The 27673-nt window shown below is 42.7% G+C and overlaps 1 protein-coding gene across 1 annotated transcript in view; it reads right to left on the bottom strand.

Moving 5' to 3' along the window:
* The window catches only part of scamp1 (secretory carrier membrane protein 1), a 60878-nt gene extending 33920 nt beyond the window's left edge, over positions 1–26958 (bottom strand). Inside the window, exon 1 of the mRNA XM_048527250.2 lies at positions 26779–26958. Within this exon, the coding sequence (XP_048383207.1) occupies positions 26779–26835 (57 nt within the window). The 5' untranslated portion in view covers positions 26836–26958. The remainder of the gene's footprint in view (positions 1–26778) is intronic.
* Positions 26959–27673: the final 715 nt, after the last annotated feature.

Here is a 27673-nt window from a genome sequence, read left to right as displayed (position 1 = left end):
CCATAACATTAGAAATCATCTGGGATGTGGCAATCGCTTGACCAACATTTATTGTCCATCCCTATTTACCCTTGAGAAGGTGATGGCGAGGTGCATTGTTTAACCGTTGTAGTCCACGTGGTGTGAGCAGACTTACTACGCTGTTAAGAGTGGGAATTGCAAGATTTTGACCCAGTGACACTGAAAAGGATGGCAATATCAAGTCAAGATGGCATGTGGCTGTTTGTTACCCTTATTTTTGTTATAGCAAGACTTGCAAAGTACTGTTAAAAGATGAGCCAACTGGCTACAACCAAGTTCATAGATTTCCTAAGGCAGCATTATTCATGTAATAAACTTAATAGCAGTAGCAAGAAAAAGGACCGGTAACAGTTTTGAAAACTGGAATGGGTACGTTTTAAAAAGGGAATTAAAAAAGGTCATCAGCAGACATTCTGCTGCCAATTTTATTAGGGAAGTGCAATTTAAAACAATTGGACACTTTTTTTGAATTGTCCGAAATTTTAACCTTTCCTTTTTGGAAGCATTGTAATATTAAGTTTCCCAACCACAAGGTTCTCAAATAGCCATTGATGGCTGGTTACCACTTTCTTGCAGAAAACGATTCATATTCTATTTGCAAGTTTGCTGATAAAAGTCACTTTTACAGTGTATGCAAGTTTAGGCATCACAATCTGTATATTGACTAGCAAAATAGATATGTAGCAAGTGGGAGCAGTGAATTCCCTTGATGCCCAAAAGGGAGGACTCAAACCTTTTACCCAATTCTTCCTCCAATGTGACAAAAAGAGGGCAGGGAACCAACTCAGAACTTCAATATAAAACATATATTCATTGCAACATTTAACTTCTTACTTCATCCAATTTAACTTCAACTCATGAACTTCGTTTCACTTTATTAATTCACATTTAAACTCTAACTTTAACTTTTGGGTAGAATCAAGTACAATCATTTCTCCATATTCTTGAGAGTTCCGTTTCTGAGAACACCCGCGAATAACAAAATTCACAATAGCGGAGGTTGTTAAAAATGGATTACAAATTCTCAAATTGTCATATGAAATGCTGTCAACATAACAATAGAAATATGCAAGTGGTAGGAGATTAAGTGCCTTTCCAAATAAATGCTTCTCAGAAATGAAAAAAATGTTTAGAACAAACGAAAGAATGTTGGAGAAACTCAGCAGATCTGGCAGCATCTGTGGATAGAAAACAGGGTTAACATTTCAAGTTCAGTGACTCTTCTTCAGAACCTTAGAAAGGCAGCAGCAGAACTTCAAGGTGGAGTATCTAGATCATGTTACAGTGAATTAAATGCGAAAATAAAAACAGAACAGAACAGAGGCTGGAGATCACTGAAGGGTCAGAGGGCTTGAAACATCAACTGTTCTTTCTGAGATGCTGCCAGATTCAAGGTTCTCCAGCAATTTGTTTGGTTTTGTTTCAGATTTCCAGCACCCATAATAAAAACCAAAAGAAATGCAGATGTTGTAAATCAGGAAGCTAAACAAAGTTGCTGGAAAAGCTCAGCAGGTCTGGCAGCATGTGCGAAGGAAAAAATGAAGTTAATGTATGGGGTCTGATGACATTTCCTCAGAAGCTGAGCTTTTCCCGTTCCTGCACAACCGAACTCATCTCCACCTATCTGGACTCCATTTTCTCCCCTTTGGTCCAGGAAGTCCCCACCTATGTCCGTGACACCACCCACACCCTCCACCTCCTCCAGAACGTCCAATTCCCTGGACCCCAACACCTCATTTTCAGCATGGACGTGCAGTCCCCATACACCTGTATTCCGCATGCAGATGGCCTCAAGGCCCTCCGCTTCTTCCTGTCCCGCAGGCCCAACCGGTCCCCCTCCACTGACACCCTCATCCGCCTAGCCAAACTCGTCCTCACCCTCAACAACTTCTCTTTCGATTCCTCCCACTTCCTACGGACAAAGGGGGTGGCCATGGGCACCTGCATGAACCCCAGCTATGCCTGCCTCTTTGTAGGTTACGTGGAACAGTCCCTCTTCTGCACCTACACAGGCCCCAAACCCCACCTCTTCCTCCATTACATTGATGACTGTATCGGCGCCACGTCTTGCTCCCCAGAGGAGCTTGAACAGTTCATCCGCTTCACCAACACCTTCCACCCCAACCTCAAGTTCACCTGGGCCATCTCCAGCACATCCCTCACCTTCCTGGACCCCTCAGTCTCCATCTCAGGCAACCAGCTTATAACTGACGTCCATTTCAAGCCCACCGACTCACACAGCTAGCTAGAATACACTTCTTCCCACCCACCCTCCTGCAAAAATTCCATCCCCATTCCCAATTCCTCCGTCTCCGCTCCCATGATGAGGCATTCCACTCCCGCACATCCCAGATGTCCAAGTTCTTCAAGGACTGCAACCCCCCCACAGTGGTCAAGAACGCCCTTGACCGCGTCTCCCACAACACATCCCTCACACCCCGCCCCCGCCACAACTGCCCAAAGAGGAACCCCCTCGTTCTCACACACCACCCCAACCACCTCTGGATACAACGCATCATCCTCCGACACTTCCACCATCTACAATCCGACCCCACCACCCAAGACACTTTTTCCATCCACACCCTTGTCTGCTTTCCAGAGAGACCACTCTCTCCGTGACTCCCTTGTTCGCTCCACACTGCCCTCCAAGCCCACCACACCCGGCACCTTCCCCTGCAACCGCAGGAAATGCTACGCTTGCCCCCACACCTCCTCCCTCACCCCCATCCCAGGCCCCAAGATGACTTTCCATATTAAGCAGAGGTTCACCTGCACATCTGCCAATGTGGTATACTGTGTCCATTGTACCCGGTGTGGCTTCCTCTACATTGGGGAAACCAAGCGGAGGCTTGGGGACCGCTTTGCAGAACACCTCTGCTCGGTTCGCAATAAACAACCGCACCTCCCAGTCGCGAACCATTTCCACTCCCCCTCCCATTCTTTAGATGACATGTCCATCATGGGCCTCCTGCAGTGCCACAATGATGCCACCCAAAGATTGCAGGAACAGCAACTCATATTCCGCTTGGGAACCCTGCAGCCCAATGGTATCAATGTGGACTTCACCAGCTTCAAAATCTCCCCTTCCCCCACCGCATCCCAAAACCAGCCCAGTTTGTCCCCACTGCACCACTCAACCAGCCCAGCTCTTCCCCTCCACCCACTGCATCCCAAAACCAGTCCAACCTGTCTCTGCCTCTCACCCATACCTTCCTCCCACCCCAAACTGCACCTCCATCTCCTACCTACTAACCTCATCCCACCTCCTTGACCTGTCCATCTTCCCTGGACTGACCTATGCCCTCCCCACCTCCACTCTCCTCTCCACCTATCTTCTTTTCTCTCCTTCTTTCAGTCCACCTCCGCCTCTCTCTCTATTTATCCCAGAACCCTCTCCCCATCCCCCTCTCATGAAGGGTCTAGGCCCGAAACGTCAGCTTTTGTGCTCCCGAGATGCTGCTGGGCCTGCTGTGTTCATCCAGCCTCACATTTTATTACCTTGGTTTCTCCAGCATCTGCAGTTCCCATTATCACTTTTCCAGCAACTTGGTTTTTATTCCAGTGTCCATAGTTCAGTTTTACTAAAAATATTGAAAGGACAGGGCCTAGCAGAGGTTCCATTTAGTTGGCACTCATGGTCTTAGAACTTATGGAAACTGCACAAGTTTCTGTAAGTTCAACAAGTATTGATTCATACAAAACAGTAGTGGGCCTACATTACCAGAAGATAGCACTACAGTGTATATGTCCATGGTTTCAACCAGAAGATTTACTTTGGTATTTCTTGTTAGTTGTCTTGATGATTGGAATATGAAAAACTTCAAAATGTCTGTCTTCAGCATTACATTAGTTCTATACTAAAAAGTGTAGATTTATAGTCTTTTGCTTTTCATAGGAAGATAAAATTTAGACATAGTCCAACCTTAGCTTATTAGAACAGATCCAGGAGTTGGATTGTACGGAGAGATGCATTCCTGATCCCCAATGTAAAAGTCAGTCTTGAGCCCATCAGCACAGAAGAGAGCTACCCCATAATTATGGTATGTTATGAACAGCCCTAATTGGTTCAAAAAAAAAAATAGCCAAAGAGGGACCATTCCCATCTGGGAGAATGGCCAAAAGCTCTCTGGATAGAACAATCTGTCAGCACCACCAGGATGCAACAGCAGCCATTCTGCAAGGAAGGAGAGAGTGACAGAGTGACTGAGCCCAGACTCAGAGGTAGATCCAGAATTTTAGACAAAAAACACACAGCAGATGTGTGCCCTGAAGAGACTGGCGCTCCTGTGTCCTTACCCAAATGATAGCTCATTGTTGCTGGAACCTCCCTGCCACATGCAAATTAGCTGCTGAAGCTGTACAAGGCAGGTCAGCATTGGGCAGGAAGCACAACTCTATTTCCAAATGTAAAATTTTATGTGCGTTACCCCAATCTCCACTGCCATAAGCAGCATTATTCACTGGATTTGATCATTTAAATATCTTTGAGAGGGGGAATGAGGGAGAAGGGAAGAGAGGCAAAAAACAAAATTTGTGATAAGCTCCTAATACTGAAAATTTAGTTTGTGAGGATAATAGTTAAGTATCGTTTCTTCTGTCCATTGCCAATTTATAACATATATGTTCCATTTACAATGTTGCAACTGGCATTAAACACATCTTTGTTAATTCACTAATACCCAAACTGAGTTCTTGAAAAAAAAATGCAATTTCCATGGACTAAGGTCTGTAACAAGAAAAGGCAGTACCTCTCATAGCACAATTAATGATGTGCTGTCTTGCTATGAAAGAACACATGAAAAACAATATTTGGGATCATGAAGGGTTATTCAGGTGCCCGTGGATAACCTTGTTTTAAATTTCAAAAGAAGCCCGGAGGTGAGTAGATGAAAATAGGCAGAGGGTCAGATTACATAATTTGAAAATAGAAGTTAGATGAAACAAAGCCACAAGTCTAATCAAGCCATACAAGACAAGTGCAAAGACAAAATAAATTCCTGAACTACAGAAACTGTGAGATTCTGCAGCTTGGATATGAAGCATACTGCGAAGTCCAAAATAATTCAGAGAACGGGAAGCAAATTAAGGATATTACCATTACTAGAAGAATAGAAATAATTTAATGGTACTGCTGTATTTCTGATTCATGAGACTTTAAGCCTGTAAGCTAAAAGACAAATCAAGTCATGATATTAGTTTTCAAAATAGAAAAGATGGGATCTGCAGGTAAGAGAATCGAAGCAGAGATTACATGAGGCACACTCATATCCTTTATCATGAGTAACAGGCAGGAAACAAAAAAAATTAGAAATAGCTACAAAGGTTAGCCGTTATAGACAATTGCACTTTTGCTTTCTCTTGGCAAATTTGCAGAGCTTTCAAGACTTATAATGGCATCTTGGATTTGAAAAAAGGTAAACAATAAAATACATACAATTTATGTAGCAAAACCTTAACAACATCCAGGCTTGGACTGACAGGTGCAAAGTAATATTTGCAGCCAACCTTCAACACGAGAGGATCTAACCATTACCTCGTTGTTCAATGGTATTATCATTGCTGAATAACAGTCCTTTGTGATTACTGTGATAGTTGCGTTCTTGTGCCACCTTGCGCTATAGAAAATTGCACAAAAACACAGGGTTTATGGAAAAAAGAGAGAGAGAGAGAGAGAGAGTTGGGCCAGAGCACCAAAAATATTATGCAAAATCAAGACAAATATAGTAGTTAGCCTAACAAAAAGCTAGTACAGTTTAAATAAACATTAAATTCATATCTAATAATGAAATAATACAGTAAATTCAATACTTTACCTTGAAAAAGTTTGAAGATAACCTGATGGGACAGGACAGTGGTTTTGAGCTTGCTATGTTGTTATTAGGATGAGGACTGAGGGTTGTCATCATCATCATCATCATCATGACGACCTTCAGGTGCAGGTGTGGTTGCAGGGTTAGGTTGAAAAATTGTTAATCTCAAAAAAGGTGGATGGCTGTGCTTCACCGTCTGACTGTTTTTTGGGTGCTGGCTTAAAATAAGAGACATCTACTGTTTGCTGCTTTGCCATTTTTCTTCAAAAAGAAGCTGGTCACAGGATGCCAACTAAGACTTTATTCCACAAACTTCTATCCTGCTCTGTCTAAGAGCTGCACCTGCTTCTCGAATTCCCTCAGGATGGAAGAGTAAAAGTGCAAAGTTCTCATGGTGTTGCATCCTGGACTTCATCTCCAGCTTCCATTGCGGCCTCAGCAACAACCTGTTGTAGATGAGCTGCAGAGAGAGATCTTCACAATAGGACTCAAGCTGCGTTTCAAAATCCTCACTCTTGACGTGTGACATCGACACAGAGATGCTGTATTCCTCAGTGCATTGCGACACTTAGCGCTGGGGGATGGAATCACAATAGCCAACACATGTACGTGAAAGATCACGTTTTACAAAAAAAAGTGCTCACCTACTCCACAAATTGCATTACAGCCAATTTGTGTTGGCACAACACACATAATAGCAGAAAGGACTGTAACATTCTGGGGGTTGCCACAGACCACTCGTACTTATATTGTGCAAAAGACATACCTTCACCTTTAAGAGCAGATTTTGCCCATTTAATTTTTCCAGGCCCCTCATGATTTTGCATACTATTATTAAACCTGTTTTACTAACCATACACCACCTCAGCTTCTCCAATCTAGATAAGTGAAGGTCCTCATCCCTGGAACTCCTCTAACAAAATTTTCTTTTGCACTTCTTTCATACAAGTTGGTTTTGTATTCTATGCCCCTATTTAGAAAGTCAGTGATTTCATGTTCTTCATGATTGCTCTCAGTCCACCCTGTCACTTGCAGTGATTTGCTTATATGTATAGCTCCAGCTGCCTTTACTGTTTCATGTCATTTAAATGGTACACTTATTTTTACCATTCCTGTTCTGAAACTTGTCCATCATTCACCAACTTGTCATTTCACAATAGTTCCAAAGTTTTTGACCTTTAGAAAAAGGTTGAAATCATGCATTGCTCCAAGTCCGGAACATTTTAAACAGTCCAGAAAAACCCATCTAGTTTTTCCTGTCAGTCAATTTGACATTCGCCTTGCTACTATCCTTTCGTATTTCATGAGCTGTTGACTGTTACTGACATACAGAGCAACAGCACAGCAACTGTAGCCCAAGGAACGTATCCTGTTCCATATGGGAACTTCTGGATGTTTCTCACATCTTGGATGCCCACAAATGCAAGTGTTGCAGACTCAGCGGTTTGGACAAGTGTGGGCTTTGTCGATTATATGTTTAAATATTGTGTCTTCCCACAGCCCAAAAAAAAAATGCAGAAAGCCTGCCAGAGCCAACGGTTGAAAAAAAAAATCAGGGCTTGTCCTTTTACAGGGAAAGGCAGGAGATTTCCTCCACCAAAAAAAAACCTGTCAATTGTATAAGAAAGGCACAAGCTTAGATGAATGATTGGTCATGTCAAAGTGTGTCTCAGGTACAGTGATTAATGACATCACCAAAACAATTATATTTAAAGAAGCCAATCAAGAGGCATCATGATCTACCTAGCCAATTCAAGACTGATGATGACCTGTTCACGCAAAGTTCAAGATGTCTCTGATCATGCACAGGAAGTTAACACAGGTTAATAAGTGATGATTTAGCGTACAAGGAGAAAGCCCAAAGGCAAGAGAATTTCTGTCAACAAAACAAGAAATCAATGTCCAGGCAACTGCTGTAGTAAACTGGCACCCTGAAGTAGATCAACTGAAATCCACTCCTTTTGTCAATTATGTCTTATGATAAATGTAATATTTTTTGTAAAATGCGTGGAAACATTTGTACCTCAAATGAGACAGCAAGAACTGCAGATGTTGGAGTCAGAGACAACACAGTATGAAGCTGGAGGAACACAGCAGGCCAGGTAGCATTAGGAGGAGCAGGAAAGTAGGTGGTGTGAGTCGGGACCCTTCCTCAGAAATTGGGGGGAGCGGGGTGGAAGAAGGGAGCTGGGAAATAAATAGGGATGAGGGGTGGAGCTGGGGAAGGTAGGTGGGATGGTGATAGACAGATGCAGGAAGGGATTGGTGAGCTGGATAAGGGGAGAGAAGATGGGCAGGTGGTGTCAGGTCAAGGAGATGGGCATGAGAGGGGATGCTGAACGTGGGATGAGGCCAGAGTGGGGACATTTTAAAGCTGGTGAATTCCATGCTTAGGTCATCAGGCTGCAGGCTCCCAAGTTGGGATATTAAGTGTTGCTCTTCTAGTTTGCATGTGGTGCCATTGGGACACTGGAGGCGGCCCAGGATGGACATGTCACCGAGGGAGTGGGGAGAGGGTAGTCAAAATGGCGGCGACTTTTTGTCAAATAGGGAGCACAGATGCTCTGCAGAACGGTCTCAGTCTATGCTCATCTCACCGATGGACAGCAGGTCACATCAGGAGCAGCAGATACAACAGACCAAGATGACAGGCATGCAGGTGAATCCCTGTCTGAAAAATTAAGTTTGATTTTTGCCTTGAATGGAGGTGAGGGGGAAGGTATAGGGGCAGGCGTAACATTTCTTGTTGTTGCAGGGAAAGGTACTGAGGGCAGTGGGCGTGTGGAGCAGACGAGCAGGTGATGGAGAAAGCGGTCCCTATGCAAAGGCAGAGAAGGGCAGGGAGGTAAATATTTCTTTGGTTGTTGGGGTAGATGGTAGGTGGCGGAGTATGATATGTTAGACATGGAAGTCGATGGGGTGATATATGAGGACAAGGTGCAGCAGGGGAGGTGTTGGTCTTGATTTTTGTTGAGGGGATGTAAGGACAGGAGTGCAGAAAATGCAAGAGATGCAGTTGAACATTTTCAATCATTGCGGGGAAATGGGGGGTGGCGGGCGGGGCTGGTGGGGGAGAAGAGGAGAAAGAAAGAGTTACGGTCCTGGAGAAAGGAAGAAGATGACATCTGGGATGTGCAGGAGTGGAAAATCAGGATGCACAAACTTTGGAATTGAAGAGACCCAAAATCTTGAATGTGATTGACTTTGGGTCTCAATTTTAAATAAAAAGGCAGAGGGGGCAGAGTCATTGAGTATTTTTAAAGGCACTGGTGTTTGATTTCATTGCCCAATATTTAACTAGGGCTATCGGGGGTAGATAGCAATGTGGAATTCAAAACATAACAGATCAGCTATAACCTTATTGAATAGCAGAGATGTTGGAGGCCAAATGGAATGAGGGAGCAGGTGATGCTTGTCTGTGAATGCAAGGTAATTGAGAAAGATTAGTAATTAGCAATTAGTGGTGTTGGAAGTTAGAATGAAAACACTAAAAGGAAAGCATTTGCCTTGACTCCAACCAACATTTAACTTCTAGCATTTTGCAAGGTAGCACAGAATAGTTAATTGATTTTAGTCAATGATTTAGAACTAAGTATTATTCTAACAAAGGGTAATTGGATTCAAAGAAAGATGGCTGAATTAGAATCAAAATTAAACTAATAGGCAATGATTACCCACCTGTTTTCTGAATGCATACTTTACAACCAGTAGAAGAACGAAATAGCCTAGGTTACTCATTTCTAAACAGTGTACGAGGTATAGCCTTGCCTCATTCTGCCTTTGTATGATAGAAATAAGAGCAGCAAAAATGTTTTCAGAAGTGGACACTTAAGATTTGATCAAATTAAACTTTCAAAGATTTACTATTACCAAATGATTTGCTGACTGCCTATGGGAGGTATAGTCAGATTTCTACAAATTCGGAAAGAGAAGATAAAGTTCCATTGAAGAGTATTTAATAGGAATAGGCTTTACGCAAGACTGCAGGAATTCCCCAATCTGTGGTGCAACCTAATAAACGATATGGCAGGGTACTGAATTTGGGACAGACCATTAGATTTCACAAATTCCACAGATAAAATGCGCAAGGCTAGACATTTGTTGGAAGCACCAGAATATTCCTTTCTAACAGGATACATGGCATGTACGGGGCAAAAATCAGAAAACAGAGGACAACGTTAATGGACGTGAGTAAATTTAGACGCATGTTGCAGCCAAAAATCACATTAAAAAGGGAAGAATATGAATGAGAAGTGAGGATGCAATGTTTTTGACGATTGAGAAACAAAGAATTTGGGATTTACAATTTTAATAAAGTACCTCAAATTCCCGGGATATGCTCAAATTGCCTGCATCCCTCCACCCCCACGATTAGCTTTTTTGTCATCCGCTGCTTGTTCCTAAAATATTCACAATCCTTTGTCCTCACACCACTTTGGTGAGTTTCCTTGACCAACTGTGTTAGCAAAATGTGGTTTAATCTTTCACAAAATCCTTTATGACTGCAAGTGTTTCTTCTTGAGCATTATGAAATATCTGTTTAAAACGTCTGCCATTGCTCATAAAGCTAACCTCCCTCTTAGTTCACTTTACCAGCTCACTTTTGGCAACCGTTTCTTTATATCTCTGTAACTGGCCTTAAGTTGAAAGCATTTGTACAAGATTGAAGTTGCATTGCCTCAACATGCATTTGAAATTCTACTTTGCTGAGATCACAACCCTCGGAGAATCATTAATGAGATCTCTCATGAAGTCAATCCCATTACATATTAAAAAGTAGATTTAAAGACTAGGTAATGACAGAAATCTACCCCATTTGTTGAACCGTTCAACCCTGTCTGCTGCCCGTTATATACTGTCCCAGTCTCACCCTGTACAGTTTGCACAGGATGCAGGTTTGGTCGGCTTGCAGTAGGTTGTTCTCAATTTCGTTGTTACTGCTCCACTCTTATTGGATTTAAACAGCTGAAGCTTTTGTGAAGCAGGTTACAGATGCTGGCAATTGAGGAGCTCAAAATGTGAAGTTAGCAAGAACTTCCAGCATCATGTAGATGGTTTAGGATGCTGCCACTGTCTGTCTGTTCTTCTGTATGCTGGTGAAATCAAACTTCACAGGCATTAGCAAGTCTGCCCATTTGGTGCTGATAGTGCTCTGGTATGGAATGCCACTGTGGCCTCATCAGCTAGTTTTATGCAAGTCTGAAAAGCTGTGCCTGTTCTGATACCGAAGACAACATTCTCTGTAGCTGAACTGAAAGCACACGACGGGCAAAATTACGCCAGATGTCAGTACTAGAATGCAATGCTGTCTAACCCTACTGCACACCTCAAAAGATTAATACTGTCCCGTCATCACTACCTTACCCCTAAGCAGGCATGGAAAGAGGTGATCACAATCAGCAATTTTCAAGAAGATGCCAATTTGACAAGGTAAACACTTCTCCCATGTTGCTCAGTGGAGATGCTTTTACAGAGTCATAATCTTTGCATTACGCATATTCTGAGGCATCCCTAGTGCACAGACAGATGTTTGAGCATGTGCTACAGGAATTGCTCCATGTTCAACACTTATCCTGGTATTGCTTTTGTACAGAAACAAGGCTCCAAGTAAATGGATCACCAGAAGAAATACACAACATGGTCATGTGGCAGAGAATGGTTCAGAAAAAACATTAGCACGGCAGTCATTAAGAAATGATGCTCAACTAGAAAATCCCCCATGAATATTACGTGTGCCTCAAACTCAAACATGGTCAGATAAGCTCATGAATAGTTAATGATGTTCTCCACAGCACAGGTGAAAGACTACTTTTGGAGGACCTTAGTTGATCAGAATCCGCAAAACAGAACATTTTTACCTACTTGCAACTTCAACTCTGGGCACTCACCCAATGGAAAAGGTTACAATGAAATGTCAGGCCACTTTCGTGATAGTAAGAGATAACATGGTGGATTTGGTGCAAACACAGACTGTGTGCAACTAATTTTCTTTCATAGCAAGCCACACAGTGCCCTAGGGAATCCCAAGATCAGAGCGCTGGCACTAGATGGATCTGATCATCAAGCATGACTCAGTTATCAGCACTGAATTTGCACAGTTAGCCCCATGCCAAGTATGATAAAGATCACTTTGGTGTGATTTGAGGATGCAAACTTTGAAACCTTTGCATTCAAATTAGAACATGCCATCCTGGTTTGAACATCACCCACATTGTCTACCAGATGTGAGAAATCATGTCTCACTAACTTGATTGAGTTTTCTTTTGAAAATGTGACAGGGTAGATTGAGAAAGGTAGGGCAGTGGATGTAGTGCATACAAACTTCAGAAAGGCTTTCGACAAAGTTCCACATGGTTAGATCACATGAAATAAGGTAGGGGACAAGAGGATTGTGGTGAAGGGATGCATTATACATTGGAGGCCTGTGACTAGCAGTGTGCCACAAGGATCAGTGCTGGGTCCACTGCTTTTCATTTTTTATATAAGTGATTTGGATATGAACATGGGAGGTACTCTTAATAAGTGTGCAGATGACACCAAAATTGGAGATGTAGTGCACAGTGAAGGTTACCTTAGAGTACAATGGGGCTTCGTTCGGATGGACCAATAGGCCGAGGAGTAGCGGATGGAGTTTAATTTAGATCAATAGGAGGCGCTGATTTTGGCAAGGCAAATCACAGCAGGATTTATACACTAAAAAGCAAGGCAAGAGTTGACAAACAAAGAGACCTTGGGGTGCAAGCTCATCAGTTCCTTTAACTTTAAAGCAGAGTTGCAGGTAGACAGGTTAGTGAAGGCGACATTGAGTATGCTTGCCTTCAGTATAGGAGTTGGGAGGTCATTTGCAGCTGTACACGACATTAGTTAGGCCAGTTGTGGAATACTGTATTCAGTTCTGGTCTCCCTGTTATAGGAAAGATTTTGTGAAATTTGAAAACATTTTAATAGATGTCGCCAGGATTGGAGGATTTCAGCTATGGGGAGAGGCTTTTTAAAAGGCCTTAGCAAAAATTTGTAGCTCGGGTTGTGGATGCAGTTGTTTGTTTGCTCGCCAAGCCGGTTGTTCTGTGGTGTGGAGATGTTTCATTACCATTCTAGACAACGTCATAACTGCAGCCTTCAGCTGAAGAGTCGGTGTTTTGCTCTGTTCCAAATTTATACAATCCTCTGTCGTGGTGGGCCTCATCACTTGCAGTTCAGTTTTTCAGCAGCAGTCTGTATATGGGGTCTATTTCTACATGTTTGTTAATGTAGTCCTGAGTTGAGTACCAGGCCTCCAGAAATTCTCTTGTATATCTGTTCTTCACTTGTCCTAGTTGAACAGTGGTCTTCCTTGTCTGTGTGTATTGAAACAAGTGAATATTGGCTGTGAAATAACAAGGTGTCTGGACCTGAAACCGCAGCTTTCCTGCTCCTCTGATGCTGCCTGGCCTGCTTTGGTCATCCTGTTCTACACCTTGTTAACTCAGATTCTCCAGCATCAGCAGTTCCTACTATCTCTGAATATTGGCTGTATCTTTTCACTGCCAGCTGGTCGTCAGTTTCCTCCCCACTTGTCCAATGTAACATCTACTGCACTCGCTGCATGGGATTCTACATATCACATTAGTTCTGTTGATGGTCATTGCGGGGTCTTTCGTCTTTGATAGCATTTGACACTGTATTGACATAGGTATGTGTGCAATCATGATCCTATATGGTCGAAGACATCTGGTTGTCTTTCGATATATTTTTAATGTAGGATAGAGTTTTCTGTTGTATCTCGTCCTCTCACCGTCTGTTTTGTAGGCATCAACACATGTAACTTCTTGGGTATCCGTTTTCAGTAAATACTTTGTGCAAGTTTTCTGCCTCCATTCTCTGGAGTTCTGGGATGTTGCAGTGTGACACGGCTTGCTTAAATAGTGTCAGAATGCAACTTTGTTTGTGTATGGTGGGGTGGACACTATTGAAGTTCAGGATTTGGTTTGTGCGTGTGACCTTGTTGTATGCTCAGGTCTGGAATTCACTGTTAGTCAGTCAGTCTCATTACATCTAAGAACGGGACCTGTTTGTTGTTTTCTTCCTCTCTAGTGAATTTTATGCTTGTGAAGATGTTGTTAACAAGTTGGTAGGTTTCTTCTACTTTTGTGCGTTTGATTATTACAAAGTGTGTCATCCATGGGATAGGCTAAATAGGCAGGGACTTTTCTTCCCTGAAGCAGGAGCTGGGGGGTGAACTTATACAGGTTTATAAAATCATGAGGGGCATGAATCAGGTGATTAGCCAAGGTCTTTTATTTGGGATAAACAAATCCAATACTAGAGGGCATAGGTTTAAGCTGAGAGGGGAAAGATTTAAAAGAGTCCTGAGGGGTTAGTTTTTCATATTGAGGGCAATGTGTGCATGGAATGAGCTGCCAGAGGAAGTGGAGGAGGCTGGTACAATTACAACATTTAAAACAATGTGTACGTGAATATGAATGGTTTAGAGAAATTTAGGACAAATAAGATTAGATTAATTTAGGATATCTGGTCAGCATGGTTGAGTTGGACCAAAGGGTCTGTTTCCATGACTGAACAGATGCTCTCCAGTGTTTTCAGCGCACTGAAGTGAAATGGAACCTATCTAGAGGTACTACCTGCATTACCACACAACACATGGGAAAGCAGAATTGGAAACCACCATCTGGTTAGAGGCCAAAGTCATTGTGATGGAATCTGTCACTGAAGTCAAACAAACAATCTGTTTGAAATCAATTACAACAAAGATGTAACCAGGACTTTGAATACACCCACTGATGATCAAACTGAAATCCAACAGATTGCTACGCAATGCACTTCAGAACTAGAAATGTGAGATGCACAAATTCTAGCATCAGAAAGGCAACAGATCAAAAGAAAAAAAATAGATGCATTGAATCAAAAGCAGGTGCAGAAACAGGTGCAACAGATGGGTTGACTGCAATTTTGTAGTGTATACTCCAGACAAAAATCACTGAGAAAGTTCCAGACATCACAAACAGACTGTCTGTCATGGAACAGCTGGGAAACAAACAGTTAGTGGAAGAACTTAAAGTTGTTTCTAAAATTTATTTCATAGGAAACATACAAAGTGCTGATGTTATACTGCCTAAATGCATCAAGTAGGCAAACATGGAGAAATGGGGATTTAAAAAAAATAATAGTTCACTGAGTCTGTGGATTTTCTTCTCCAAACAGCAGGGGTGACAAGGTAAGTGAATATTTTTAAAAGGCAGAGATGGGTCAATTCTTGACCATCAAGAGAGTCAAGAGGCATTGGGATAGACTGGAAAGTAGAATTGAGGCCATGGTCAGATCAGGTTTGAAGGACAGAGCAGGTTCAAAAAGGACCAAGTGACCCATTCCTAATTTGTGTTCGTAGGCAAGCAATCCGGGCACAAGATACTAAAATACTCCAAATAGAGGTTGAATTTTGAAAGGGGTCTCAAGATGCAAAACAGAATATAATGACTGACCAGAACCCCAAATTCAATTTGTTTTAACCACAGAAATAATATTTGCATCTTTAGTGATTAATCGAGGGTACATAGATAGAACATTACAGCACAGTACAGGCCCTTCGGCCCTCAATGTTGTGCCAACCTGTCATACCGATCTCACGCCCATCTAACCTACACTATTCCATGTACGTCCATATGCTTGTCCAATGACGACTTAAATGTACCTAAAGTTGGCAAATCTACTACCGTTGCAGGCAAAGCGCTCCATTCCTTTACTACTCTCCGAGTAAAGAAACTAGCTCTGACATCTGTCCTCTATCTTTCACCTCTCAATTTAAAGCTATGCCCCTTCGTGCTCGCCGTCACCATGCTAGGAAAAAGGCTCTCCCTATCCACCCTATCTAACCCTCTGATTATCTTATATGTTTCAATTAGGTCACCTCTCAACCTTCTTCTCTCTAATGAAAACAGCCTCAAGTCCCTCAACCTTTCCTCGTAAGACCTTCCCTCCATACCAGGCAACATCTTAGTAAATCTCCTCTGCACCCTGTCCAAAGCTTCCACATCCTTCTTATAATGCTGTGACCAGAACTGTATGCAATACTCCCAAGTGCGGCCGCACCAGAGTTTTGTACAGCTGCAGCATAACCTCTTGGTTCCGGAACTCGATCCCTCTATTAATAAAAGCTAAAACACTGTATGCCTTCTTAACAGCCCTGTCAACCTGGGTGGCAACTTTCAAGGATATGTGTACATGGACACTGAGATCTCTCTGGTCATCTACACTACTAAGAATCTTACCCTTAGCCCTGTACTTTGCCTTCCGGTTACTCCTACCAAAGTGCATCACCTCACACTTGTCTGCATTAAACTCCATTTGCCTCCTCTCAGCCCAGCTCTGCAGCTTATCTATGTCTCTCTGCAACCTACAGCATCCTTTGTCACTATCCACAACTCCACCGACCTTAGTGTCGTCTGCAAATTGACTAACCCATCCTTCTACGCCCTCATCCAGGTCATTTATAAAAATGACAAACAGCAGTGGACCCAACACCGACCCTTGCGGTACACCACTAGTAACTGGTCTCCAAGTGCCTTTTCCGAGTCTTTACATCGCTCGTCGATGTTTTTGTACTCTCTAGCACCACCACAGACCAAGGGCCCAGGTGATACTGGTGTTATATGAGGCAGGTTGTTATTGTCATTAACGGAGACTGATGTTACGTGCAGCTTTGATGGTCTTGTGTCTCGGTGAAGGATCTTATCTCACCATTTGTGGTTTTTGCTCACTTGTCACTGAAGAGTTGCAGAAGTTCGAGTGTCAGTGACAAAGTGAGTCTCGAGGTCTTTTGGGCGAACGTGTCATATCTCTCGATGCCAAGGAATGTCATGAGGCGGTGATTCATTTCCGACCACTTGCCTCGTGCGCCCATCACGAAGCCAAAGTAGCTGGGCACCGCGCCTCCTGTCAATTCCGTGATCTCGGCATTCAGGTGTTTATATTTTTCCACTTTTTCGCGCCATGCTGTTTCCAGTGCTTTATTGTCATTTTCGTACCGCACTGTGACATCTACGACCGCGATCTTCTTGTCTTTCTTAAATATGAGATCGGGTTTCCATAGGGAGCCGTGTCTGTCGAATAGTCTGGGCTCCACGTACGATGTCCAGCCGTACTTACTGACGTGTTTCTGCAACTGGTCAGCGATCGTGTTACGGCGTTTGATTCGAGCGTTTTTAACGAATGGGCAGTATCCTGAGATGTGTGGTAGGGTCTCATTTGCCATCTCACATCTACGGCATTGTTTGTTTCTGTTCGGCCTACCTCTAGATAATGTGGTTCTCGTCGGGTATAGATTACACCGCAAGAGCACGCTGTTAATGAATGTAGAGGATTTTTGTTGTACTCCAGCCTTAGTCCAAGAATTAGAGATCTTGTCATCTCTAAAGTACTGGATGCCCGTTCCCTGACATTCCAGCTTTTGCCACTTTTCAAATTCCCACTCCCTCCAGCCTGCATACCTATTGGGTGGTTTCGGTCGCCCCGCATTTGCCTTCTGCAGTACCGGCATCATGTCCTGGATGTCAGTCATCAGGTCTATTTCCCCCTCACCGTTGCCGCGGCTGTAGGGTTGGAAATTTTCAACTTCCTTTAGGACTTTGAGTTCACGCAGTCCCACAACTGTCTCGGTGTTGCTCTCTCCTTTATATTGAAAGGAGGCCCGAATGACTACATCACCGGACATGTCTAGTGCTTCGCGCTTGCGGATAATCGCGGATGGTATTTGCACTTCGAGTTTTGGGACGCCTAGACCACCATTCCTGTTGCTTGAATATAGCATTCCGTCTGCGGTATGAGGTGGTAGGTGTAGGAATTCTTTTGTGGCGTTACGGATGATTTGGTCCAGCTTTACAAGAGTAGTTTGTGATGCTTCTGTTAGGATCAGATGGAAGTACAATCTGGGGATGACATGTACCTTCAGGATTTCCAACCATTAGCGTGGTCAGAGAGGTGCTGCCTATATTCCTTTAACCCAGGACTTAAGCTTCTCCTCCCGCTCCCCTTCTGCCACACCTGCCCATGGATCGATGCGGGCACCCAGGTATTTCTCTGTGTCACCTGGGGGTATGTAGGCTATGGATTCGTCCCGTAGCTTCCAGTTTGCGAAATGGTTGTACATGAAGGTTTTCCTTTTAAAGGTGAAGTGGAATCCCTTCGTTTTCGCTATGTTAATTCTGAGGCCTGTATGGTCACAGTATGCCTGGAGCAGCTTCAGGTTCCTAGCCATACCAGTGTGTGAGTCACTTAGAAGGGCGATGTCATCCGCGAAGGCCAAGGTCGAGCAGTTGACTCTTCTGCCGCCCAGGGGCATGGAGACCCCCGAGTTGGCCTTCTCCAGAGAGCACACCAACGGATCCAGAGCAATGTTAAATAGAATTGGAGAGAGTGGGTCGCCCTGCTTCACGCCCCTCTCTATGGTTATTGGGGTGGTCAAGTTACCGTTCCCTTCCACCACTGTTGTGTTGCCAGTGTATAGGTCTCTAATGAGACTTACAAAGGCTTTCAGTAGTTGCATTCTTTGCAGAGATTTGATTAATAATTTGTGCCCAACCGAGTTGAACGCTTTCGCTAGATCAACAAAGACAACTGCGAGGTCCTTACGATTGTGTTTTGCTCCCTTGATGATATTTTCGAGGATAACAATGTTCTCATTGCATCCGGGAATGGCTGCTAGAAACCCTTTTTGCCTGGGGTTTATTTCGACTGTTTCACTTAGGCGTTTTGCCATTATTTTCGTGAACAGCCGGAGCAGCATTGGACCGATGGTTATTGGTCGCCAGTTGTGAATGTTTTTCAGGCGTTCCTTATCCTCGCACTTAGGAATCAGGACTGTTCGACTCTTTTTTAGTGAATCAGGGATCGTACTTGACTTTAGCCATAGGGAGAAGAGGCAGGGTAGACGAGTTTCCTCCTCCTCATGGAGTGTTCTTATGTCCTGCAATTTCAGGCCGTCTGGCCCAGCGGCACTGTTCTCATCTATGATGAAGGGTCTAGGCCCGAAACGTCAGCTTTTGTGCTCCTGAGATGCTGCTTGGCCTGCTGTGTTCATCCAGCCTCACATTTTATTAACTACCACCTTCTGTCTTCTTTCAGCAAGCCCTATGGGCTATTGAGGATCAACAATAGATTACACAGTCAGATTTCCTACTTAAAAAAAAGGGCATTAGCAAACCAGAATGAATGATTTTTACCTCAGTCACTACAACAGGCTGGCTTTCAATTCCATTTTTTACTACTTGAATGTGAATTCCATTAGCTACTCTGCAGCATTTGATCTCAAAGCATTAGACTGGGCCTCTGAATTACTCATGTAGTGACATTACTGTTGTACCATCTCTCCCGGATCACCTACATCACTTCAGTGTACATGTTATACCCTCTGTCCAAATTTACACACCAAGAAGCTCCAGTAAAAGTAGGAACTGCTGATGCTGGAGTCTGAGATAACAAGGTGTGGAACTGGATGAACACAGCAGGCCAAGCAGCATCTCAGGAGCATGCTTCAGTTCTGGAACCTTCTTCTGAAATGCTCCAGTGCCTCTTTTAGCTTAAACCTTCTTTACATTTAGTCCCATGCTATTAGCTAACATATGTAAACAATCAGATTGAATTTTTATGAACTGAAAATTTAATAGATCCAGCACCAGTCCCAGGTTTAAATAAAAATACAAAATCTGATCAAATTTGTCACTGTGGCCTTGTTACCAATTCAGCCTCTCATTTGTTCACCAATATATTTCAGCTAAACATAAACAGACCATAAGATCAAGGAGTGGAGGTAACGCCATTCGGCCCACCAAGTCCACTCCATCATTTAATCATGGCCGATGGGCATTTCAACTCCACTTACCCACACTCTCCCCACAGCCCTTAATTTCTTGATCTCGCAAGGAATTATCAATTTCTGCCTTGAAGACATTTAACGTCCCCGGCCTCCACTGCGCTCCATGGCAATGAATTCCACAGCCGCCCCCCCCACCACTCTCTGGCTGAAGAAATGTCTCCTTATTTCCATTTTAAATTTACCCCCTCTAATTCTAAGGCTGTGCCCATGGGTCCTAATGTCCCCGTCTAACGGAAACAACTTCCCAGCGTCCATCCTTTCTAAGCCACACACTATCTCCCCTCAACCTTCTAAACTCTAATGAATACAATCCCAGGATCCTCAGCCATTCATCTTACGTTAGGCCTACCATTCCAGGGATCATCCATAAGAATCTCCGCTGGATACGCTCCAGTGCCAGTATGTCCTTCCTGAGGTGTGGGGACCAAAATTGGACACAATATTCTAAATGGGGCCGAACTAGAGCTTTATAAAGTCTCAGAAGCACAGCACTGCTTTTATATTCCAACCCTCTTGAGATAAAACAACAACATTATATTCGCTTTCTTAAATCACAGACTCAACCTGTAAGTTAACCTTTAGAGAATCCTGGGCCACTCTCCTAAATTGTCTAAATCTTTCTGCAGTCTCTCCATCTCCTCAGTACTACCTGCCAGTCCACCTAACTTCGTATCAAATCAGCAAACTTCGCCAGAATGCCCCCAGTCTCTTCCTCCAGATTATTAATACATGAAGTGAACAGCTGCGGCCCCAACATGGAACCCTGCAGGACACCAGTTGCCATTCCGACAAAGAGCCTTTTATCCCAACTCGGTGCCTTCTATCAGACAGCCAATCCTCAATCCGTGCCAGTAGCTCACCTCGAACACCATGGGCCCTCACCTTACTCAGCAACCTCCTGTGAGGCACCTTATCAAAGGCCTTTTGGAAGTCTAGATAGATAGCATCCACTGGGTTTCCCTGCTCTACCCTACTTGTTACCTCTTTATCAAATTCTAACAGGTTTGTCAGGCACAACCTCCCTTTACTAAATCCATGCTGACTTGTTCTAATCCGACCATGCACTTCCAAGAATTTAGAAATATAATCCTTAACAATGGATTCTAGAATTTTACCAACAACCGAGGTTAGGCTAAATCGGCCTATAAATTTTCCATCTTTTGTCTTGATCCTTTCTTAAACAAGGAAGTTACAAACCAATCATCTGGGACTTTCCCTGACTCGTGACTTTTGAAAGATCACATCCAATGCCTCTGCCATTTCCTCAGTCACCTCCCTCAGAATGAGGATGTAGCCCATCGGGGCCAGGAGATTTATCAATTTTCAGACCTTTTAGCTTTTCTAGCACCTTCTCTTTTGTAATGCCTACCACACTCAACTCTGCCCCCCCCCCCCCAGCTCTCCTTAATTGTTGGGGTACTACTCATGTCTTCCACTGTCTGACACAAAGTACTTATTAACTTCTTCAGCTATTTCCTTACCTCCCATCACTAGCCTTCCAGCATCAATTTGGAACAGCCCAATGCCTACTTTTGCCTCTCGTTTGTTTCTTATGTATTGAAAGAAACTTTTACTATCATTTCTAATATTACTGGCTAGCCTACCTTCATACTCGATTCTCTCCTTCCTTACTTTTCTCTTTGTTATCCTTGGTTTGTTTTTGTAGCCTTCCCAATCTTCTGATTTCCCAGTGTTCTTGGCCACTTTATAGGCTGCCTCTTTTTATTTGATACATTTCCTGATGTCCTTTGTCAGCAATGGCTGTCTAATCCCCCCCACCCCCAGATAATCTTTCTTTTCTTTGGGATGAATGTCTGTACTGTGTCCCCAATTACACCCAGAAACTCCTGCCATTGTTGCTCTACTGTCTTCCCCACCAGGCTCTGCTTCCAGTTGATTTTCGTCAGTTCCTCTCTCATGCCCCTGTAATTACCTTTATTTAACTGTAACACCATTACATCCGATTTTGCCTTCTCTCTTTCAAACTGCAGACTGAACTCTACCATATTATGATCGCTACCTTCTAAGTGTTCCCTTACTTTAAGATTTTTTATAAAGTCTGGCTCATTACATAGCACTAAGTCCAGAATAGCCTGCTCCGCTTTGGGCTCCATCACGAGTGGTTCCAAAAAGCCATCCTGTAAGCATTCCACAAATTCCCTTTCTTTGGATCCACTGGCAACATTATTCACCCAGTCCACTTGCATATTGAAGTCCCCCATGATCACCGTGACCTTGCCTTTCTGACATGCCCGTTCTATTTCCCGATGCAGCTTGTGCCACCAGTCCTGACCACTGTTAGGTCTGTAAATAACTCCCATTATGGTTTTTCTGCCTTTGTCCCTCCTCAACTCCACCCATAGACTCCACATCATCTGACCCTATGAAATTAAATCTATGACAATGACATTCTTAACTAACAGGGCAACACCACCCCCTCTGCCCACCTCCCTGTCTTTTCGATATGTTGTAAATCCTTGGATGTTTAACTGCCAGTCCTGAGCCCCCTCCAACCACGTCTCTAATGCCTACAACATCATAATCATTCAAGACGATTTGTGCCATTAATTCATCCACTTTGTTACGAATACTACGAGTATTTAGGTAAAGTGCCTTAATGCTAACTTTCTTATTATTAGAGATGTTGGAAATCACAAGATGTCCTAAGTTATCCTTCCTTTTTGCTGCAGGATGCCCATTCAAGTCTAATTGTCTAAATAAGCCCAAGAACTTTGTGATAAGGGGCTTGACAGCTTTCAAAAGCTAATTGAAAATTACATTAAAGATCCAAATCATCATCATGGAGTTTGCTGCCATTTAATTATCAATAGGTTTCCAAAAAAATCCAGGTCTTATGAAAATGCCAGATAAGCAAACGCAAAACATTTCTCCTTGACTTGAATTAACAGGGAGTTAGCAGTGCACATTACATTGGCATACGAGGTACTCCCCCACTCATAGGTAACCTAGCAACTATGACTCACTCCTGATTACCAAATCCAAAGATATTATCCTCTGTATTGCTGGGATTCACACTGAATTAAGCAGCAATCAGCAAATGATTTAAAGAATGCTTATTGGAGGCTTCTGTACTAACCTTGGCTTTAATAATACATTTGAGGTGGATAATTCTCCCTTCACCACTACAGCTTAAGAATATAGGAAACCACATGTCTTTCCACATGAATAGTGGGGGTAGAGAAGTATACTGAGGAAAGATACTTTGACAAGAAATATAAGATAGTAAGAAATGTGATGGTGGCAAATACAGAAAATGCTCACCAATAAAACATTTGAAGTCATAGAGCACGAAATAAACATAACTGATAATTCTTGAAATAGAATGTCTGCACAGATACAACTCTGCATGAGTAAATACAAGTAATAAAATCAATAGGACAACTCTTAGTTTCAACTTTAATATTACAAACTAAAATGGACGGAATGTTGAACATGTAACAGACTTCAGTTAAGTCTCAGTTACAATATGGTATACACTTTTAGTTGTCATAAAAAGCATATAAAAGTGCAATAAATTTAATATGTTGTTTTTGGGGTATGAGGGGCTTTTGACTGAAGAGTAACTGAAAAATTTGGGAAATATCTGGTTTAAAAAAATCATTTTAGGTACTATGAAGGGCTATGGTATGATAAACAATTGGATGTTTTCAGTCATTAAATGAGGGCACAAAAGTTTAAAAACTAAGAAAGTATTTTGCACACTGATTTAATTGAAAAAAATTGGAATTCTTACTTCTAAGCTATGGATGATGCATACCCCACAAATTTTAACGTCAGATACTTTTAGAAATAAAATGCTAAAAGCATCAACTAAATTAAATTCAACCAGCTGAAGAAAATCGCCAGTAAGCCTTTTGGCTGACGTTTCAGGCCTAGACCCTTCAGAGGACGTGCTCCTGAGATGCTGCTTGGCCTGCTGTGTTCATCGAGCTTCACACTTTATTATCTTGGATTCTCCAGCATCTGCAGTTTCCATTATCACCTTTACTTTGTGTTTGGTGTGCTAGGACACCCAGGTCTTCTGGACTAGTGCCCTCGCTCAATGTACAGCCAGGTAATAATCTGCTTTCATATTTTTACTAATATAATGGACAAATTTACGTTTAACCACATTATACTCACATCTCACCCTTCCACCCAGCTTTGGCTCATCTGCAAGTTGAGATATTAAGTTTAGTTCCCTCATGTGAATCACTGTGATTAGCTAAGATGCTACGACAGACCCCCCAGTACCTCACCTGTCAATGTCTACGCTCAGAAAAAGTCATTTATTCCTATTGCTTCATGTCTGCTAACCATCTCAATATACTACCCCAATCCCTGCAATTTAAATCTACATTCTTGATAAACAATACAAACCCATATTTCTGACAAATAAAATCTCAGAATGGAGAAGTTCAGATTATCCTCCAATTGTACACAAATTTGGAGCTGGAGCCATTTAGCCCCTTGAGCTAGTTCTGTCATTCAATAAGATTATGCCTGATCCAACCATGACTCGAATTCCACTTTCCAAACCATCTCCGAAAGATTTTTCCCTAACCAGGAAACCAAATTTTATTTCCTCTTGGCCTTAAAAAGTATCAATTCTCCCACTTCCATCATACTGGGGTAAAAAACGACTCCAAAGACTCTCACGTCAGAAAATGAGGTCTTATTCTCTATATTAAAATGCAAGATCCCAATCTTGAAATTGTGTCTTGTAGTTCTCATCTTCCCAAGAGCAAGAAACATTGGTTAAGGGATAAATATTAGTTAAGACATTGTCAAACCTTATTTCAAAAGAGAGGTCTAAGTACGTTACAGCAGTTCAGAGATTGACTCAACTGATGCCGAGAATGGATATTTTAAGGACAGGTTGGACAGCTCTAAGTTTAAAAAGAGGAGTTTATTATTGATAGAATTTGTTGGGAGGATTTGATTCCTGAGAATAGCAGGTTTGTCATGCAAGGAGAGATTAGGCTGACTGGGCATCTATTCACTGTAGCTTAGAAGAGAGAGAGTGAGGATTTGCCCACAGTGAAGCTTATCCTCACCCCTTGCACATCACTGCTCCTGGAAATGTTCCCACATTAAAATATTTTTCATATACTTAATGCACATTGTTGCAAAAGCTTGCACTATTTAGTGTCAAAAAATAAAATTTTTCTTGCTTAAACAGTCAGCATGATGGTTTCCACACTTAATATGGTGGACAATTCCACAAATGCACCCGAGTGAAGAAATTTTCCATTTATCTCAGTCCAAAAATCACCTAATGGATGCCTTGTCAGTACGACGCTTTGATATGGAAACTCCCCATAGGCAGACCAAACATCATTCTTGAATACACAGTCTGTCAGACTATTATATGTTTCAATGAGATTCCTGGCTAACGTTTATCCCTTAACCAAGACATCCAAACCTTGACCTGTCCGTCTTCCCTGGACTGACCTATCCCCTCCCTACCTATACTGTCTCCACCTATCTTCTTTACTCTCCATCTTCGGTCCGCCTCCCCCTCTCTTCCTATTTATTCCAGAACCCTCTCCCCATCCCCCTCTCTGATGAAGGGTCCAGGCCCGAAACGTCAGCTTTTGTGCTCCTGAGATGCTGCTTGGCCTGCTGTGTTCATCCAGCCTCACATTTCATTATCTTGGAATTCTCTAGCATCTGCAGTTCCCATTATCTCTCATCCAAAGCAAAATCTAGTTACTTAACCCATTGCTGTTTGCAGGGCATTGCTGTGCACAAACTCGTTGCAACATTTTCCTACTGTACTGAATTGACATTTCAGAACATGGGTGTTAACACACTACACAAAACAAAGCCCTCCAAAAGTTATTATTCAAGTTTCCTAATATTGGTCAGTTCAGTGACAGTTGCTTGTACAACAAACTTCAAAACAGTAACAGCTCTTCCAAACAAAAGTATCCAATGTTTCACACTAAGAACAAACACCAAATGACAAAAATATAATAAAACAAACAAATTGCAGATACTGGAGATCTGAAACAAAAACAGACATCTGGAAAAATTCAGTAGGTCTGGCAGCATCTGTGGTGGAGAAAGCAGAAAGAAGAATCACTGGACTCAAAACATTAACTCTGCTTTCTCTGCCAAAAATGCTATGAGACCTACTGAGTTTCAGCAAATTGACACAATTTTCCACATATGACATAATAATACATATTAACAAGACAAATTGGAATTCTTCAGGGACAGGGGTTTTGGCTTACCCTCAATTATCACTTGACTGTTCCTGGAAATGTTCCCACAGTATTTTTTCCCTCAAATAATTTAAGCATATTGTTTTTATAAGCTTGCACACATAAAAAAAATTAATTAAATTGTATTAGTACCCAGTCACCTCATGTTGGAAAAAAGAAAAACTTGTTTTAGTAAATGCCCAAAATAAAAGTTACCATCCCAGAAATAAATATTTACATACCATCGACAAACATATCCTTTACTTGCTCAGACGAAAAATAAACTTGACTATGTATGATTTGACAAAATTCATGTTACTTGGCTACGAGACGCACAAAGATTGCTTTTGACACTGAGGGTGCAAAGTGAAACTAGCAAGTCCAACAGTCACACACAATCTTTGTTCATCTCTCCATCAGCATCTAGTACCTAGCACCTCTGGAATCTCCAAGAGCTGAAAGAACCCGGCAGCACTTACTATCCGGTCAGGATCTACTTCTACACAACAATCATCTTCACCAGTTTTGACAGTACAGCGATCCGGCACCCCCATCAGCTGTGTTCTTTCAAACAACTGCGCTCCACTGACAGAAGTAAACGAGATGATGCATCAGCTCCATGCCTGCATCTTCTCAGTAGGCGAGAAATATTGGCTTCCTCCAAACCTCCCGCACCCGAGACACTCAAATCTTCTTTAGTTCCCCCACCCAGGTCTCTCTTCCCTCCCCTCCTCTCCTCTCCGTCCCACTCACACCATCCTCGCTTCCATTCCCCATCTCCCACGACCACCTTGCCCAGCTACATCCGCCGCGGTTCCCAGGGCCCCAGACACTGTTAAAGTAACGACATGGCGACTCCAACGTCATTTACCTTGAAGGGATTATTAAACTCAGGATCGGCAAAGGGATTACTATCGAAGTCCGCCATCTCCACGCGTTTCGACACCTTTCCTGCACTCCGTATATATTCCAAGGCGTCTATTAAAGGGTTTTCTCCACCCACCGCCTTTAATCCGCACTCAGCTCACATCCGAAAGAAAATGGCCCCGCCGGAAGTGACGATTTCGGTCCTGGGGTTTAAACATTACGTCACCGGGCTGTGCGGTCGAGCGCGTGCTACCAGGAGGACAATGTAGAAAGTGACAGGGAGAGCATTGAGGGCTTTTGCTTTCTGCAGCAACATGGTTTGCGAATTCCACCTGAAGAAGTACATTTCCTTTTGCGTTGGAGGTGCAACTGCCAACCCTACTTCCACAATAAGTTTTTAGTAAGTGTCATTGTGGATCTACCCACAGCATATGGACTGCAGCAGTTCAAGAAAGCAGCTCAGCGCCCCGCTTTCAAAAACATACACATGCTATGAAATTTTTAAAGAATGTTTTAAAACATTGTTATTAAATTGCATGCTTCCACAAAAGGTGTGCAAAAGTAGTGCAGAGTTGTTTGCTTGATCCTCAGAAAGTGGTACATTTTAAATGGTGAACACAGCAGAAAACTCAGCCACGCATTGCACATTTTAAAATGTTATCAAATTACGTCCACTTTCGTATATGCTTTCTACGTTTTTTTTCAGATATTATTACACAACTCTGGAGGAGGAGGGGCTTAGAACTCAGATCTGTAGGTCCAGGGGTAGGGACACTGGCACTGGACCACAAGAGGGCTACTGGTTTTTTTTCTTTTTTCTGTGCCACAAGAAGGCCCAGCAATAATGCTTATTTTTTCTTATATTTTACCTCAAATCATCTGTGATTTTGTATTTGTAT

Source organism: Stegostoma tigrinum, chromosome 3 (genome assembly GCF_030684315.1).
Source record: "Stegostoma tigrinum isolate sSteTig4 chromosome 3, sSteTig4.hap1, whole genome shotgun sequence".
Classification (NCBI taxonomy): domain Eukaryota; kingdom Metazoa; phylum Chordata; class Chondrichthyes; order Orectolobiformes; family Stegostomatidae; genus Stegostoma; species Stegostoma tigrinum.
This window is presented reverse-complemented; position numbering and strand designations above follow the sequence as displayed.